The sequence below is a fragment of the Rhamphochromis longiceps genome, linkage group LG6 (assembly GCF_057381845.1).
Source record: "Rhamphochromis longiceps isolate RC_006_pf linkage group LG6, R_longiceps_female_GT1.1, whole genome shotgun sequence".
In the NCBI taxonomy this organism is placed as follows: domain Eukaryota; kingdom Metazoa; phylum Chordata; class Actinopteri; order Cichliformes; family Cichlidae; genus Rhamphochromis; species Rhamphochromis longiceps.
In genome coordinates, this window is record NC_140562.1 from 23726457 (window position 1) to 23745281 (window position 18825).

Below are 18825 nucleotides of genomic sequence, written 5' to 3' on the forward strand. Positions count from 1 at the left end.
TTTAGATTGTAACAGGGTGTCTGAATTTTAATATCTGGGTATAAAAATCCAGTTTAATGAAAAACAGCAGAGACAGATTTTCTAAAAGATATCAAGCACTGTTACACAGAAACTTAGAAAGACCATTAAATCACATTTATTTAGAAAACATGAACACAAACAAGTAGACCACTGGTCCAAACATGCATCAAGTTAATTTAAAACCTTGGCAACATTTACTTGAATTACTCTTTGCATTGAAATCCCCTTACATTATGAGCGCTCAAATTCACATCTGCATTCAAGAACTACTTACATTATTTAAGGAGACCCTTGCTTCTGTGAGCATGACCGTTTTACAACATCCAAGGCAAACACCATTGAGATAAAAGAAAGAAAAATAAAACTGCATTATCAAGTAACTTCAAGTTAAGTTATGAAAAGGCTTTCAAACAGGCAGACACTTTAATGAGGTATAAAGTTTGCAGGTTTATCTATTTTAAAAGCCCACCCATAAACTCCCATTACTCATTTTGGCTTTTACAAGGTTCACAAGGAATATGGAAAAATATTAATATCTGGTTTCATTTGTCATTTAAACTCTAGATTTTGGAGTCTGATCTCATTGTCTTCCAATGATTTTAAACTCACAACAAAACTAAACAGGCAGACATTAGAAACCTTTTCGAGTACAATGTTGCCACAACCATGCCATTGTTTCCAAAGAAAAATCATACCTATTCAAAATAGCCCTGCTTATGCTTTGTTTTATAAAATGAAAACGGGTCCAGTGATAGGGAAAAAATGTCAGGGAACACACATGGGTAAGAAAGAGAAGGACAAAAAGGAAGTTATTCTCTTCTTTCCACAGAAAGAAATGTCTCTAAAATGTCTCAGCCATAGGCAAAGCACACAAAATGTTCTGTTACTGTCACAATGATTGAATGTAGGAGTCTTCATGCACTCCCAGCTCCTGAGAAACTTGAGACTTAATCCACAGACAGCTTTTTCTGACCAATCAGAGCAGGCTGGACCTTTCAGGATGAGCATTTCAGGAAGAGGATGAACTGTGGCATAGCGGCAATATGGAGCGGGGCACGGAAGAATACGTTGTGTTTAGTTTTTTTAATATTAGCATGTAAACCTATTCTAATTAAAAAAAAAAAAAAGAATTATGAAATGTAAATGAGTATAACAAGAATCATAAATAGCCTTTCAAAATATAAGGTGATTGCACATACCTTTGCACACTCTCACACTTACACTATACTAGACGTGCGCGGCATCGTCACAGACAACTGACTGCAGCTCAGGAAAAAACTAAACAAAACGCTAAACTCAAACATTAGTTGGAAATTAAGTGGCTTGAACTTCCCGTTTCCCTGTTTTAATCATGACTACACTGATTTCAAACCTGTCACATGTTTTTTCATAAAAAGTCTGAAAAAATAGCCCTTGAAAGGGTACAACAGCTTTAATGTTTTAAATCAAGTTTCCAAGCACCTCCACCACCATCTGGTCCTCGTGGGCCCCTTTCAGACAAACACGCCTGAGCTGTATAAATCAGCACTCTGATCGCTTTTTCATTAACTCTTTCCCCCATAAAGACGACATCTGATGACCTCACATGTTCCCTTAACGAGTTTTGACATCTCACTGTATATCAATTAAGATGTGGTTTTACAACCATTAAAATAGTTTCCTGTTTTTCTGAAGTGTCGCTGTGATTCTGTACTGTAACCAGAAATGTGACCACTCTTCACAAAAGAACTCCAAGGGTTACTCCTAGTAGGCTTTAAAGGGTAAAGAGTTAAAGTTACAGCAGCAAACGCACTAGGTCAGAAAATATGTGTATTTGGCTGACTGCATGCAGTCACAACAGAGAGACACCCACACTATTACAAGCGTGCACGTCTCTGTTGTAGCTCTGTGGGCCGATCAGCTCACTATAGAACGCAAAACACCAGCTCAGTTTCTAAACTGCTCAGAGAGAAAAATTTCTTCTGTGATAAAGTTTTCTAGCCTCTGTGAAAAGGGTTGGGGATGATGTCCTTGCTCTTAATGACAATTGTCATTAGACTTTGCTAGAGTCAATACTGACAATGCACGTCCCGGTAAATACAAAGACTTTTACAAATAAAGCTGATATTGTGCACATACCGTGGATCTCTGTCACAGTCACAGGGATGTCTGAATGAAGGCATGAGGAACACTGACTGAAAGACAGAATGTTGTTACTTTAAGAGACTGACAGATTCAGCGCCGTTACAAGTTTCATGTCTGAAAGAGCTACAGACACCAAAAATGGATGAGACTACAAAAAGTGGTTTTCAACGCCTGATTTAGATTTCTCTCTCTCTCTATATATATATATAGGTTATTTACCTATTATTGTCATCAGTTTTAGTGTAACTGCACAAAAAGCAGGCCGTCATGCTTTTCCCTGAAGCCTGTTATACCAGCCCTCATCTTTAATCACAGTGTGAATGACAGAAGAAGAAGGAAAAAAAAAAAAAAAAAAAAAGAAAAAAGAAAAAAAAAGGGGGTCCTAGATGAAAAGGAATTCCACTGAACTGCATCTAAGTTCAAATCCTGCAATTTTAACATTCACAGGGCATTGGGAAACAGTTTTATGAACCAACTTCAAACAAACTAAAGAGACGAATTGATTTTTAAGGAAAATAAAGTTAAAAGTGCACAGGTAACCAAAAAAAAAAAAGGTGCTTTGCATTGGAGATGAGGATCTAAGCTTCTGGAATAGACAAAGGCCAGCTGTTGCTTAAGACGTCTGGCACTGAACACCACCAGTGGTGGCGTAGTCGTCTTCGTCCATGTAGTAGCACTCATTTCTGTATCTTCTCCTGTTCTCAAAGTCACAGTCCTCCAGGTCAGCATAGATGTAGAGGTCATCGTCCATACTGTCTGGCTGCTCTGCATCCATCTTTTCTGGGAGATAGCGCTCCAGCTCCTTCAGCTTATGTTCGGGGAGGAAATTAGCTTTTGGGAACACCACCTAATGAAACATCCGTAAATAGATTCAGTTGCAGCTCCACAATAGACCATACACGCATATTATAATGCAGAAAAATGCTAACACTTTATGTTATTTTAATGGTGTCAATGTTTGCAAATATGGGCCTCATCAGCTGCTTTGCTTACTTATGCGTAATTTAGTCATAAAAATATAAAAGACAAAGGCATTAAAAAAAACAAAACAAAAAACCCCAATAAATGCCAAAGAGATTCTTACCGAGAAGTGAATAATGAGACGCCCCTTCTCAAACGGCCTGCGATACGTGGGCATCCCTTCATTCAGGACACACTTAGTGTCGCCAGGCCTGATCAACTCCCCTGTAATTTAAAAAACAAATATATACAACATCAAAATAAATTAACTGAGTAAGAATGAGTTTGTAGTTTATTTTAACTACTGTACGGTAGAGGTCCAGTGGTCTTGACAAGGTGGCCTAGTTTCACTGTGAAGTACAAGCCACACCAAATGTGGCTTGCTTGGCTGACAATAACATTAGGCCCATTAAGTCAATCTAAACAAAAAAAAAATAAAATCATCACTGTTTATTCATATTTTTCAAAAAAAATGATTTTAACTGTTCTGGAAAAGGAGGACATCACAATGACACAACACATCTAAAACACGGTTCACATCTCACAGAGAAATCTTTCAAACATCAATCACCTGGAATTATTTTAAAAAGCGCTATGACAGTTTCTAAATTCAATATGTGTTATTCATTGGATGCATTTTTCAATAATACATTCATATCCTCTAAAGCAGAACAATAAAAAAAACAAAAAACAAAAATGGACCTGAGCCTGCTGATGCTACCTCATTATACATAAGAATATTTTCATACACCAATCTGGTTGCCAATCAAAGTAACTCCCAAAAAGCATTTCCCACTTTGATTTACCTGGATGTGATGTGATGAGGAGAGTTCTGTTGTCCAGTGTCTGAATGGGGTTCTTGAAACCACATAAAGCCTCAACCAGCTGCAACTCCATGGACATGATGAGGTCCTCTCCTTTCCTAGTTAGACAAAAATGAAGACCAAAAAAAACAAACAAAAAGAAAAGCAAAAAGAAAGTCAAACGTCAGCCTACAGCATGGACATGGAAATTAATTTTATTTTTATTGCACAAAAGGATGAGAGGGTGATGGTAAAGCACCAACCTTGGTTTATCATCCTAGTTAACATTCAAAACAACAAAAAGACACTTAAGAGCAGCTTCTTTTTACCTGGTGAATTGTGCATGGTCTCGCTGATCTAAAACAATGATGATGTCGCCTGGCTCGAGTCCCGGCTCCTGGTCTCCCTCTCCATGTAAAACAATTTTCTGGCCATCTCTCATTCCTGTGTAAATGTCACCGGGTAACATATGTACAGGTTTACCGTTTTCCTTGTTTGCACACAAACAGACGCAAAAAAAAAGTTTTACATTTCTCTCACCTTTGTCAATGTGGACCTCCAAGATCTTCTTCTGTCGTAGGATCTTCCGGCCTCCGCATGCTTTGCAGCGGTCCTTTTGGCTGATTCTTTTTCCTTGTCCTTGGCAGCTGTGGCACACTGTGGACATCTGCTGTACCATACCTGGAAGTAACTGGTGTACGCGGACTTGCATCCCTGTGCCATGACAAGACATGCACACCTGTACCGCTCCTTTACGACCTCCACGACCTGCCAAATGAATAATGCAGGAGAAACAGTTTGGTTAGATAACTTGCACCAGACTGATGTGACGCACATCTCACTAACATCTAAGCAACTTTTTAAGAGAAACATACCTTCACATCTGTCACAAATGGTATTCTTTGGGACAGCAAGTTTTCTTGTTGCTCCATTATAAAGCTCTTCTAGCGTCACTGTAATCTGATGAACAATATTCTTCCCTGGGGGGCAACAATATTGCACAGTTAGTTATATCACAGATTTCAGCAGTAACACTTAAGCCTGAGAGGTCTCCCAGAGAAACCACTAAGACAAGCTTTCAATAATTCAATCATTTTGCTGTACATTTGAAATGCAGTAATAAGTAGAAAAAAAAAAACCCAAACTCAAACATTCAAACTCTCTACGTTCGAAGAGTGAGACATTTTTTCAGAAAGCATTTCTCACACTGTCTCTTTGTAATTCTAAAGCAAATTCTAAAGCCATCTAGCGCAAAACAGAGCATAAATCAGGCATGCTTTAGGGGCACGTGTACCCGTGAGTAACAAGTCTCTTACGGTATGAGCATGAACTTTCAAGCCTTTAAAGACTGTTCTACTTTATTTCAGCTAAAACTATGAGTACAGAGATAATCTTTGTTTGCTTGGCATTCTCTGGCTCTGCCAATTACACAAGTCTGCAAAAAAACAAAAAAAGATTTTTCAGCTGCATGTGATATTTTTGGTAAATGTTATTGTTTTTAGAGTGCTGAATCCAAAAACGATCTCCATTTCCCTCCATCACGTACAGATTTTTTGCAAAACATGAGGAGTTTACATAAAAAAAGCACAACAGTGATAAAAAAAAACAAACAAACAATTAACAATGTTTTATTACAATTAACCAAACATATTTTTTTAAGATTCCCTACCTTTCGCCATGAAGAAAATAACCCTCCACTTACCTCACTCAATTCCTCGTATTTTCTATTTGTATTTCTCTTGAGTCTCACTCTTAGTAATATTAAATGAATGTAAGAAATCATTATTAGATACGCTTTTTTGACTCAAGTATAGGATACCAGATTTCAGTTTAAAAAGGGAAATTGTATGCTTAATTACACTAAAAAACACGAGTTTTGCAAGAAAACATGACGAGATTGAATTTTAAAAATATTTTCCCCGGTTTCAGTGAGTAAAAATCTATAAGAAACAGTCAAAGAATCCCGTGCAGTTTTTAGGTTGCAGACCTGTGTTATCTGTATCATGACTGACCTCTAGTGTAAAATAGTGTACTTGTAAAAAAAAAACAAAAAAAACTCTACATCACGATTAGGGGTGGGGGTGTATTAAAGATCATACAGCACCAAGCCACAGTATGATTTAACAGATTCAAACTCTTTGTGTCTGAGTCTTTAGAACCAGTTTTCTTTCATATCGCATTGCATCAGAGAACATATTTAACACAGGCAAACTAAATGGCTTTACATATTATTTCACAGCTATATCCTCTCAACATTTGCCTACCTTTTCGCTCTCTATGCATCCGGCTGCCTCCACCAAAAAACAAGTCAAAGATATCCATGGGTGATGCAAAGCCCCCACCACCTCCACCGCCAGTTCCTCCTTCTTTTATAGCCTTTTCACCTCCCCGGTCATAAATCTCTCTCTTCTTCGGATCTGACAAAATCTCATAGGCCTGTGAGATCTGCTTGAACTTGAAGAAAAGAAAAAAGAGAAGACAGACCGTGTCAGAAGACGTGTGCCTCACCTGTTGATGTTAATGACAGTAAGAAAATACTACACACCTTCTCTCCTTCTGTGGGATTTTTATCGGGGTGATATTTCAAAGCCAGTTTGCGATAGGCCTTTTTCAGCTCATCTGGAGTTGCGCTGGGTGGCACACCCAAAGTGTCGTAAAAACCTGTTTCTTTGACCATGTTTGCCTTGAGAAACTGAAATAAATAAATCAAATATTCATAAATAAAATAAAGTTCATAAATGTTCAGCTTCTTGTGAATCTGAGCTCAGATCTTGTGACCATAGAGGACATTGCATGTGATCTGCATGGACACTGTCACCCTAAACTATCAACCTGGAAATACTTTGTGATTAGATGGGAGGTGATGACTGAAACATAAAGCTTGTGGGCCACAATCAGCCCAGCAAAGACTTCAACCTAGCCCTCCGGAGAGCTAGTTAATTTTGGACTTCTAATTGTATTTTCATACGTTCATGGCCATTTATAGTACGTCAGAGTAGTAAGTAACGAACTAAATGACAAAAACGTTCCTGTTTTTTCACCATCTAATACAGTTTCTGTTAACAAAATAATTGCCAGACACTCAATGACTTACCTTTTCTGTTAATTTGACACATTTCTTTAAGCCTAAAGAGACCTGCTGACAGATTCATTTCACTACAGCAGCATTTTTATTATTTTACTTTCACCAATCTGGCCCACTCAAGCTCAAACTGGAGTTCACAATGTGAATCGAGTCTGGCATCCCTACTCTAAAGGGTGAAGTAGATCCAAACCAGCAACTTATTCCTCATTATCATAACAGAGTCGCTAAATCCCTTCACGGGGGGTGGGTGGGGATTCAAAGAATTAGCTACCAGTTACCAGCACCACACAAATACAGCCTCAATCCAGCCCTTTTAAAAACAGATAACTAGCAAGTCCTACACAAGACCTTTTCCGTTGTAAAAAGGAGCAAAGACCAGTAGTGCCTTCGCTTTCTGTCCGGCGTTGAGTAATTTGTTTACTGTTTTAGAAGCGATAGTAAAACTTGGCGACTCAACTATTTGTAATCTTTTATTAGTGGGAATAAAAGATCACAGTATATTTGAACAAGATGTTTGTATCCACTTGGTTTCAGAGGTGTTTATGAATCAATAAAAACAACTCAATACTGTTGTCGAACGCTCCTTTTGGTACTTTTCAGACATGTCCAGTTACTTAGGTTTTACATAATCCAGTGGTTAAATGTATGCTGTTACATGAGGGGCACAAACTGGGGCTGCTCGGGCCCTACGAGGCTATTTGAGCTACTTAGCCCGGCTAAGGAAAAAAAAAGATTAGCTTTGTTGTTTTCTCAACCTAAACACCGACCAAAAAATACACATGACACTTGTGATAAACACCGTGTGAACAGATAATTACTGTTTTCCAACCTTATATGAAGACAATGATGTCGCCTCACAACCTCCGTTCACAGCAACTCTTCTAGAAGGTTCTTCTAACCCGCCTCTATCGTAAATGAAAGTCGCGTCCGGTGACGTTTATTTCCTGCGACGGAGCCCCCAGTCACCCAAACAAGCGTGAACTGTTGGAAACAGAAACCCTGGTTGCGAGGCCGAAGGCAAACGATGATAAAATGCCACTCTGTTGGCTTATTAGCGAGGAGGGGAATCATAAACCCATCCAGCTCCCTCATTTACAGACTGTTGTGTTGGGGCGAGGGCCAGAAACAACCATCAAAGACAAAAAATGCTCTCGGCAGCAAGGTAACAGCATCTCAGTCTGAAACACTAGCAGTGTTAACAATTAGATCAACTATTGAAGTATTTTTTTTTATCAAAATAAAAAAGAAAGATTAAAAAAAAGAGATGTATTGTATGACCGCTAAGGTTATGGCCACGTCAACACAGCCTGAGCTCTCTTAGGCAGGTGTTCTTGTAATCTGTTTAAGCGATCTTCAAGAAGCCTGGAGAACTCCAGGCTTCTTGAATGACATTCAGATCGCTTCTTTAGATGTTGGCCGCCTTTTGTTTCGTTCTCAATCAAGGTGATCACAGACTGCTTTAACAAGGATGATAGCTGATGCTGAAAAATTTAGCTGTTGCCAATCAGGTGCTTTCCAGATGCAAGGTGAATCAAAATGTGATGGTACTTCTCTGCATTCATAATTCCATCAATTTTGATAAGATCTCAGCAACACTGGCTGAAACGCAGACCGAGCCTCCACTGTGTTTTACATATGCCTGTAGACATTTACTGTTGTGTTTCTCCTGACCTCCTTCTTACATATTAGTAACACATTGAACCAAAATGTTTAAATTTGGATTTGACACGCCATAATACCCGTCGCCCTTGATTTTTCATTCCAGTTCTCAACCTGAACTGAAACCCTTTCTCCCCATTTCCCTTCTTTCTTTCACGACTGTCACCTCTCCAGTGAGACCATTTCTGATGAGGCTTTGATTAATAGTTGATGGATCAACTGAAGGGCCGAATGCATTTCTGTAATATTGAGGTTAAGCACTTATTAAGCGTCTTACTGAGCACACAAAGCCAAAACCATACATTAAACTATACACTACAAACAGTGTATCTGCCTCACATCCATGGGTATATTAGAATCACCACTAACATGTATATCTTTGGACTGTGGGAGGAAGCTGGAGGACCCATAGGAAGCCCAAACCCATTTACAACATTTTTAATTGACTTTCTAAACTATTATAAATTTCCCAAAGATTTTATCATTAATATGTGGAAAGTGTGACTTTTGCAAATGTTATCCTTTTCCAACCAGTGGAGCTGAAAGCAGAATGCAACAAAGGTTATGTCAAAGTTAAACAGGTAAGATACTTACACATTCATAATTTGAATATCTATAAAGAGGTTAAACTTTTTCCCATCTTCCACTTTTTACTATATAATCTTACAATCTGTCTTTTATATCCCCATTTTTATTCCAAAGCTGGGCTTAAACCCCACCTCTGTAGACTCCGTGGTGGTTGGTAAAGACAGTGAGGTCAAAATAAAGCCTGGACAGCGCCTTCATATTGTCAATCAGCTTTACCCCTACACTGTACAGTTCAAAGAGGATCCCACTGGCAGCCAAAGTGGAACAAAAAGGCAGCGAGAGTCCACTTCAGAGGACCGAGAGAGCCAGAGGGACGCTCAGAGTATGAAAGCAGACAAACAAACAGAAAGGATCTCAGTGTCAGTCAGTCACGCTGATTCCCCAAAAACAAATGTAAGAAAAAAAATGTTTCGATTGTTTTCATGTTTTGAGTTTGAAGGAATACATTATCCAGAAGAAACATGTCCCCTAATATCGGTTGCAGGAAAATGCTGGACACTGGAGTCAAGGCCTTAAGACATCAATGCAAGACCCCAAGATGCAGGTAGCCGTTCTATAAAAGAGACTCACGATGTGATGTTGACTGGAGAACTGGATTTTGTCTCTAATATCCAATTTTTAACTTTTTTAAACTAGGTGTACAAGGATGATAAAGTGGTCGTTATTAAAGATAAATACCCCAAAGCTCGCCACCACTGGCTTGTGCTCCCGTGGCAGTCAATTCCCAGCCTGAAGGCTTTGCGCACTGAGCACTGTGATCTGGTGAAACACATGCAGAAAGTTGCTGACCAAATGATTCAACAGCGCCCAGATTGTAGTTCGGTGCAGTTCCGCACGGGATACCACGCCATCCCAAGCATGAGGTAAAAATTTAGACTATATGAAATGATTTTGTGAACTTGGGAGAGTAACTAAACTAAACTAAAAATATGGAGGTAATATGCTTAGACTTAGTCCTTTTACTACAATTTGACTGATGAGGCTTTAGTGGATGTGTTTATTGAGACTGCTATAACAAACAATTAAAAACAACAAAAAACAGTTTTAAATTAGAATAAGAATAGTGATAATAATGATAATAATTGTTGGTTTTATAGAGAATTTTTCAGAATCTACCTTAAAAAGTGCTTCAGAGATCAGCAAAATAAAACAAAGACTGAATGAAATAAAGAAGTACAGGGCAGAATAAACTAAAAATTAAGACCAATAAATTGTAGAGAGAAATTCAGGAAATGAAAGACAGTTCGAAGTCAATTAAAAATCAAAGTAAGCATTTTTGTTTGTTTGTTTGTTTGTTTACCAGGTAGACACTCCAGTTAATGTGGTACTCAAGGTTAAAGAAGCTCTGAAGTTAATGACTTTTAAGAGGTTAGGGTTAAGGATTTTCATTCTGACTCAAAAGCTTGTGAAATCAATCACGTGGTTGTTAAAAGCTAAAAAACAAAAGCGTCAACAGAATACATTTGGAAGCAATTTTGAAAGGGAATCCTAACTTTCTGGGAATAAATGTTAATTTAAAAAAAACTGTGCAGACTTCTCTATGCTTAAAATAAGTACATTTCATGTTTACGCTTAGTTTAAATGAACCTTAATTGCTCATCATTTCCGCATTGAACCTTTACTTTTATTTGTCTGTTTTTTATGTTTTCATTTACAAAGGCTCTGATTTTTCAAATTTGCGTTTTTAATGTTTCATCCTGTTCTTCTGATCTGGCTTTAATTTTTCATATGAACATGTAAAACATCTTTAAAACCATTAAAGAGAAATGTGATGCAGATGTATTATTGTATTTGAAAAATGAATCTAATAAATTGTGGTGTGGTCCCAACGTCTGACACATAAACAACAATCATTACCTTAAAATATCTACTACATACTGTGTGAGTGTCTAGATCAGGGGTCCCCAATCCCAGTCCACGAGGGCCGGTGTCCCTGCAGGTTTTAGATGTGTCCTTGATCCATCACAGCTGATTTAAATGGATAAATTAGCTCCTCAACATGTCTTGAAGTTCTCCAGAGGCCTGGTAATGAGCTAATCATGTGATTCAGGTGTGTTGACCCAGGGTGAGACCTAAAACCTGCAGGGACACCGGCCCTCGTGGACTGAGATTGGGGACCCCAGGTCTAGATTCTTCCCACATTATTTTGGAATAAAAGTGCCACGAAACTTGAAGCTAGAAGCTGTTTTGGACATCTGCTGCCATCTTGTGGCTAAGATCTGAAATGTAAACGCTTCAGACTTTACTTTCTAATCTTAAACAGGTTTTTAATGTGGCTTTGAAATTTTCTCTCTTTCAGCCATGTTCACCTCCACGTGATCAGCCAAGACTTTGACTCACCTTGTTTAAAGAACAAAAAGCATTGGAACTCATTTACAACAGATTACTTCATTGAGTCTAAGGGTAAGAACAGTTCTAGTTTATTTTTAACACCTGCTTAGAAATAATTTGGCTTTAGAGCAAATCATTTATACTGTGGACTCAAAATACTTTGTGTTTTTCTTCCTGCAGATGTCATTCAGATGCTTGAAACTGATGGAAAAGTCACTGTGAAAGAAGGCACCAGTGAGTTGTTGAAGCTACCTCTCCGCTGCCACGTGTGTCGCAAAGAGCTTCCCACTATACCGGCACTGAAGGAACACCTGAAGTCTCATTTCTGAGATAACAATGTGACTGTAACTTATGCTCATGCTCTGGGTTTTCATTGATCACATATCTCATGTTAACTTTTTTTTATAGTATAGATTCATTCTTTTGTACAATGTTAAGTTCCTGTAGCTTCCATAATTATTGGCCTGATTACAAATTCCAAAGGTCTTCAATGTTTGTTGCTTTTTCAGCTTTTTAGGGTTTTCCAGTTTAATAGGAAATTGAGTGTCAAGCTACAAAACGTTCAAGGTAAATGCCATCAGTGTAATGCAAGGTCATGGATTTCATTTAGTGTTAATACCATTTCAAACATGTTAAAATATTTTGCAATAAATATTTTCTAAGAACTAAATACTGCCTATATCTTTTCAATTAAAGTTGCCTCTTTTAAGTCCTGCAGTGCATCAAGTTTAGACTGATTTTTAATGCAGATTTACAGAAAACAAAGGAAGCTGTCGATGTATTGTACTGGGAATGCATTAACTCGCTTTCAGAGCTGGCACAGCTGCCACAGAAATCAACATTTGTTTCAAAAAGTATAAAAGAAACCTTTCGAACTTACAGGTTTTTATATAAGGAAAAATAGCTTGCTGGAAAAAAACTGTACTGCTTTGATGTGTTGAAATAGTAGCAGACAGTCAAATAACACATTGGTACTTGGGAGAACTTTTTGTACTTTTTCTTTGCTGCTATTACAGTACTCCTTTAGCAAATAACAGTTAAAGCTTGCTCAGCCACCTACTGCTAATACCTACGTCTCAGTATTTTGATTCTCATTCTAATTATGTGATTGAGAAATCTGTTTAAACCATTACCAGAGCACAGCCTCTTTACACCCACACACTCGCAGTATCTCTAGTCACACCAATCATTTGCATATCCTCCTTCACTACATTCAAGAACCTCTTCTGTGGCCTTCCTTCGTGTTCTCCTGCCTTGAAGCTCCATATTCAACATGCTTTGTACAATACATCTCCCTCCTCTGCACATGTCCAAACCATCTGATCCTTGATTCTCTGGACTGTTCGACCTGAGCTGTCCCTCTGATGATCATTTCTAATCCCACCCATCCTGGTCCGATGATCTCAGCATCTTCAGCTCCACCTCTTGTCTTTTCCCCCCCAAACCACACATAATAGCAGGTCTCACTACCATCTTATAAAATTTGTAATTAAACTGTCTGCCAGAAAACCCAAAAGCGCTTTTTGCCTCACAGTTTGTCATAAATCTCAGTAAATTATGGAAAACCAGGTGTACTATGATATTGAATCAGACAGTTATGTTGACATGGTCATTAAACAGATTATTGGTGACCTTCTCGGTGGAGAGAACATATTTAGACCATAAATATGGGTGAATTGTCTCCTGGACATTGGCAGACATATTTTGCTGGTGGACAATGTGAATCAACTGGAAATTTCCTTTAGTCTCCACTATGCTTTGTGACTGATTCTGTGCAGTATATCAACTTTTATATTGTATTTGTTTTTCCTGGCGTTTTTCCAGATTGTTGTATACGGTTTCGCCCTTTTCCTCAAGAAAGATTATAAAAACGTAATTTGCATTAGTACACAATACAACATGAAGATTTGGTACCATCTAGTGGGGACTTTTCATATAAGCCGCGACAGTTTTCGAGATTTGTCTATTGACGAACTACTTCTCCACACGATATTCAGTATTTTTAGGGTAATATCGTCATCAACCAGTACAACAGAAATGTAAAAATAAATTAAACAAAAAGGCTCGACTGGCCCGTACGGGGATCGAACCCGCGACCTTGGCGTTATTAGCACCACGCTCTAACCAACTGAGCTAACCGGCCACGTCTGCGAATGAGAAAGTACCATTTATATAGAGAGTCATACATATCACACGTCGTAGTTTCACATTCGACTACAAGGCAGGTATTATGTGCTAGTATTTCATTTAAGAAGTATCAGTAATAAACAGCAATACTCTGCGACAATGCTGTCTTTGCTAGTGATCCGATACCAATAACAATAGCCTACTTTTAACCTATAAAGGGAGTTTATGTAGGGGAGAACAGTACCTCGTGATTTAGGCTGTGAGATTAGCCTAACCAGCATCCATTAGCCAAATTTGGAACATATTTTAATGACCTCTAAATGGCTGTAACAATCCTGTGGTTTAAATGTGTTATAGACCATTAATTAAAGAGACGTGATAGTAAACACAAAAAGTTGTTTTCATACTATCAATATTTGGATCAATTCCCCCCCTCTAATATGCAGGACAGCATTTTGCTTAAAAATGTATTATTGTAGAGGTGCACTCAGCTTAAAATTTTTATTCTTTGTTTATTCAGCTGTCCTGCCACTATTTTTCAGTAGCTAATTGTAATTTTTAGAGATGGACCGATCTGATATTACCTATCGGTATCTGTCCGATACTGACTTAAATTACTGGATCGGATATCAGAGAGAAATCAAAAATGTAATCCCATCCGAAGTATCACAAAACGCGCTACTTGGCGTAACCCAGCTCGGCGCATCGGAGCAGTATGCCCTGCCAGCGTCAGTTGGAGCATTTGGAGCTGCTACATGCTTCCTAACAGCAGCATTTCATCTCTGCGAAAACTATCCCAGAGAAGTAAAGCAAGTATGTAAGTTCATCCCTGAATGTTTGCATAGTATTTCCACGTTAAGCTTAACAACTGATATATTGAGCCACAGCTGGACTGGTCATTTGAGTTCCAGTTTGAGGTGAAAAGGAAGCGATTTGTCCCTTACCTCAGCTAGAATTAAAAAATAGACACAAAGCTGGAGTTATTCTGTCTTTGCAGCGCAGTTGCATCTACTTCTCTCATTCACTCCCCCTTCCTCTCCTGTTATTACTTCAAACATGAAACTGATCAATGATCAGCTGATCGGCTTTTCTGCAGCAAGTCCCATCTTGTTTGTTTTTTATCGCCCACTTTGCGCTAGAAAGAGGAGACCAGCGGATAAACAACAACAGCACGTTGTTTATCCGCTGCCTGATAAGCTGTTGTTAGAATGTATTTAATATTACTTTCTAGTATCAGCTGAGGTTTGCTGGAGCCATGGCTGTAAAAGCTGCTGGTCATGATATCCGTTTGCGGTGAGAGGGAAACATGAAGATGAAACCACGAGATGTCCTTACTGAATCATCAGAGCTGAGCAGGTGATGGAGAAACAGGTTTACCTTTGAGGTTACATGAATGAGTTGAAGGGAAGTTATGAACTGTTTCTGAGAGACAAATAACACCAGGATCCTTTTTTTTTTTTTTTTTTTTTTTTTTGTCTGTCCCGTTTGGCTCTTTTGCCATCAGAATTGTTGTCTAAAGGCAAAGAAAGATGCCCAACGGATTTACTTTACCAAATTGACCATCCCAGCCTTGCCATAATGGTCCATTTGATTCACCTTTTATTGTTTATTTTATTTTCACTTACTGAATACGGGACAGACTTGACTGGGGGAAAGAAGGGGAGAAAGAAAGAGGAAAAGAGAAACAGCTGAGAAGAGGGACGGGGGAGAAGGGCAAAAGACAAAAACCAACAGAACGGGCAGAGAAAAAAAAATGCATATATCAATCACCTGGGTCACCTGCTGAGAAAGAAAAAAGAAAACAAGGAGAAGAGAACAAGAGTAATAGAATAAGCAACATCACAATGATATATGGGAATATGACAGTAAATACTAAATATTAAACATTATTGTGCAGCACATAAGATCAACAGAACACAGTGTGCTTTGAGGTAGGAGCCAAAAAGGGTGTAGTTTGTGGGTGTGATCACCCGTGTGTACACCTGTGAGCATGGACGCGCTTGTTTTTTGTTTTTTAAAAGGTTCCTTCATGTAATGATCTGCTAGAGGGTGTGGGGGGGCCACAGCCCCGTCCTCCAGGGCAGGAAGCAGGTATGGAGGAGATCAAAACTCCAGACATCCAGAGGCCCCCAGAACACAAGAGACCAAGGAAGACCAACAGAGGGGCAGCCGCGCCACTGTCCCAGAAAGAGCTGAGGAGAGTCCCAGATGAGGGCTCACTCAGCAGCCGCGGAGCAGAAGCCAGGGGGAGTTGCAGTGACGCGCCCGTGAGCTCCGCCGGCCGCCAGCTGTGCCTGAGTGACCGAGCCCCAGGCCGAGAGGCCGGGGGCACCCCACCTCCGAAGTGGCCCGAGCAAGCCCCAGGCTCCAGGCCCCGATAAGCGGCCGCCAAGGAGTGAGCCGGTGTGTACCTGGACGCCCATCCCCGGACACAAAGAACCTCCAACGCACCGATGTCTGAGGGAGTCCGCCACTGGCAGGGAAGTGGTGGTAGGGGGAGATAGGCCTCCATACCTTGGAGGGCCTGAGATGTCCCCAGAGAGGTGGCGCCTGACACCCAACCTGACATATAGACACAGAAATACAGGCACACACATATACAAACATCCATTCCCACCCTCATGCTCTCATATGCACTTACTCCACACTCAACCAACGTGGAGACAGACATAAAGAGACGCTGTACACACGATCACACTCCCCAAGCATACTCTACAAACCGGGTCTAGGTACCCTTGCTCCTGGAGGGGGGGAACTGCCCCCAGACCCAGGTGGTGTTACCCTTTTCCCTGCGGTGGGGGGAGGCAGACCGCCCCGACTCCGCAGCAGCAGGGAGGCCCCACACTCCAGACCGCACTCCTCCTCCTAGCCCCCCCGCTCCAGCAGGTCGCAGAGAATGGGGGTGAGAGAAGACTCCAAACCTCCCTCCACCCGCTCATTGTAGTGTTGATGCATGTGTGTTCTAAGGTGCATTTAAAACCCAGGAGGGCATGGAGCTACCTGCCAGAGAGCAGCAGGTAAGCGCATGGTCCCTCCTGCTGGCCCTCAATGTCTACGTGTATTTAACATTGAGAGGTGGGCAACGACGCCAGGGGTGGGGTGTACACCCTGATGGTACTTTGGATTCCGTGTATCGTGCCCACCCCCAAGATCCTATATGTATGTGTAATGAGAGTGTGAGTAATGTGAATGTCTAAGTTGTGGGATAAAATTGAGGTAGAGGCAGCCGGACGGGGGGGGGGCTCCTCTGCACCCTGGTGACATACCCCTACTCCAAGGTCCTGCATGTGTGGGTGGTTGTGGTGGAGCGGGAAGAGGGAGGCAGCTGGAGATGGGGAGGGAAGGAAGGGAGGGGCAAGTGACCCCTCCCTGGGGCCAGCTCCCCCGCTGACCGCAGTAGGCACCCCCATACTCCGCGACCCACCAGGGAAAGGGGGCCCATCCAGACCGGGGCCCAGTGCAGCAGCGCCTCCCGGCCCCACAGAGCCCAGGACAGTCCACCCAACCCCACCACAGAGAAAACTGCACCCACCCCACCATCCACTCTTCTTCCAGACTACATAAGACAATAAACACCCAGGCTGAGATCTTCCTCCACCTCTCCTGTATCTCCCCCTCCTGTAGAGAGAGCCCCTGAGGAGAGGAAAGCTCCTGCAAGATGTGACAATCTTCCCCACCAGTTGAAGAGCCCCCCAGGTGGCTCGATGCACCGGCGGCACCCTGCTCCAGGGCTGGGCCCCCATGCACCCACCCGCCCACAACCCCGGCAACACACCAACCAGGACCCAAGCCCCCGAGGCCCGGCCCGGGCCCCAGCCCAGAGACGGAGCGCCCCCAGAACCTCACGCCCATCCCGGACCCACCCAGGGGCAGCCAGGCTACCAGGTCAGTAACCCACGTCCGTCAGCACAGACCCTCCCCTAGTCCCGCTGCACGCAGCCGCGAGGAAACAGTCACCTGAGAGCCAACAGAGCCCCTAACCGGACATGACCGCTACCCCGGGTTGAGCCCCCCAAGGAAAATGCCTCCGGGGAACCCCCCGACGCCCTAAGCCTGTCCCTACCCCCACACCAATCACAACAGTGAAGGCGGGACCAAACTATGACCCCCCACCCCCACTAGGTGATGGAGCTGATCAAAGGAGCCCAGAGCAATTGATCTGATGTGGTGGCAGAGGCTGTATCAAGGCTAATGTAATCTAATAGATAATTTCTATATTGATTAGAATTAAGATTATTTTTATTTTTCCAGTTCATGAGGACTGTTGAAACATGTGAAAAGCCGCGGCAGGGAATTAAAAGGAACGGACTTCAGCGTGAACGACCAGTTCCCCAAAGAGATCTTGGAACGACGCAGGGTCCTCTTTCCAATCCAACGCGGCTTCATCCAGAAGGGTTCCCGCGCTGTCATCGCTGTGGACCGGCTGTACGTGGACGGACAGCTCCACCGCGACCCCAACATCACTCCGTGGCTGTATTAACCTCACACCAGATAAGAATCAGCCACACCATTTCCCTATCCACTCACACTAACTTGCATTAACATCTGTTTAACTTACCAGCATCAAATCGCATCTTAAAGTGTGATTTCATAGCAGAATTAACACCGTCACTCTCCGTCAGTGATTTAATTGGAATGTTTACGTTTTGTTTTGTTTTTTTTCTTCTCGTTTTTTTTTTTTTTTCCTCCTCTCTTTTCCCCCTCTTGGTTTTATGCTGCTCACCCCTGTCCTTGGTTTCTTTCTTTATTCCTTTCACTGCCTCGATCACCTGCTTCGACACTCATCCACAAACATCCTTTATTTCGACACATACGCACCATGCACTCAACGGCAGCACATTTACATCAGTCAGACAGCGCACACAGTCGTTTAGGATACACACACTTAAGCCAAGCCTACTCATATTAGTAACTATGCATACACAAAGTCAGACTCAGGGAGCATCTCGCCACACATTTTTTCTCTCTCTCCTTCTCTTTATTTATGAACAAGTGACGTATTCTCTCCACCTGGCTAAGCGACGCACACAGCATACATCCCTAGTTATACACAAACATCTATGGGTACACTGAGGTTCATTACATGGAATATAAATGGAGCTGGCTCCAGAGCAAAGAGGTTAAAAA

At 41.3% G+C, this 18825-nt stretch overlaps 2 protein-coding genes and 1 non-coding gene across 5 annotated transcripts; 1 reads left to right on the forward strand and 2 right to left on the reverse strand.

Annotated features, from left to right (window-relative positions):
- On the reverse strand, window positions 1-7953 carry dnaja1 (DnaJ heat shock protein family (Hsp40) member A1). The gene is made up of 9 exons (XM_085409823.1): window positions 7823-7953; window positions 6454-6600; window positions 6173-6362; window positions 4784-4888; window positions 4449-4676; window positions 4238-4352; window positions 3912-4027; window positions 3230-3330; window positions 1-2992 (listed from the first exon to the last, which is right to left on the reverse strand). The coding sequence occupies exons 2-9, from the start codon at window positions 6583-6585 to the stop codon at window positions 2759-2761; spliced, it is 1221 nt and encodes a 406-aa protein (XP_085265949.1). The 5' UTR covers window positions 6586-6600; window positions 7823-7953; the 3' UTR covers window positions 1-2758.
- aptx (aprataxin) lies at window positions 7927-12241 on the forward strand. 3 transcript variants are annotated; one of them, XM_085409824.1, is made up of 7 exons: window positions 7927-8155; window positions 9187-9233; window positions 9472-9633; window positions 9725-9784; window positions 9877-10103; window positions 11540-11643; window positions 11752-12241. In XM_085409824.1, the coding sequence occupies exons 1-7, from the start codon at window positions 8026-8028 to the stop codon at window positions 11898-11900; spliced, it is 879 nt and encodes a 292-aa protein (XP_085265950.1). In that variant the 5' UTR covers window positions 7927-8025; the 3' UTR covers window positions 11901-12241. The 3 variants fall into 3 exon arrangements, with proteins under 3 accessions (XP_085265950.1, XP_085265951.1, XP_085265952.1); XM_085409826.1 differs by having other exon boundaries at window positions 7943-8155; window positions 9355-9633; XM_085409825.1 differs by lacking the exon at window positions 9187-9233.
- A 1399-nt stretch (window positions 12242-13640) lies between these two features.
- trnai-aau (transfer RNA isoleucine (anticodon AAU)) lies at window positions 13641-13714 on the reverse strand. Its single transcript has one exon. It is a non-coding gene; the product is annotated as a tRNA-Ile (tRNA).
- Window positions 13715-18825: the final 5111 nt, after the last annotated feature.

Bases quoted from the DNA above. Each gene is read 5' to 3' on its own strand.
- dnaja1 (XM_085409823.1), bottom strand. From the start codon at position 6,585: ATGGTCAAAGAAACAGGTTTTTACGACACTTTGGGTGTGCCACCCAGC. The intron at 6,363-6,453 runs GTGTGTAGTATT...CTTTTCTTCAAG, and splicing joins ATCCCACAGAAGGAGAGAAG to TTCAAGCAGATCTCACAGGC. The intron at 2,993-3,229 runs GTAAGAATCTCT...ATGTTTCATTAG, and splicing joins GTCTCATTATTCACTTCTCG to GTGGTGTTCCCAAAAGCTAA.
- aptx (XM_085409826.1), top strand. From the start codon at position 8,026: ATGCCACTCTGTTGGCTTATTAGCGAGGAGGGGAATCATAAACCCATC. The intron at 9,785-9,876 runs GTAGCCGTTCTA...TTTTTAAACTAG, and splicing joins TGCAAGACCCCAAGATGCAG to GTGTACAAGGATGATAAAGT. The intron at 10,104-11,539 runs GTAAAAATTTAG...TCTCTCTTTCAG, and splicing joins CACGCCATCCCAAGCATGAG to CCATGTTCACCTCCACGTGA.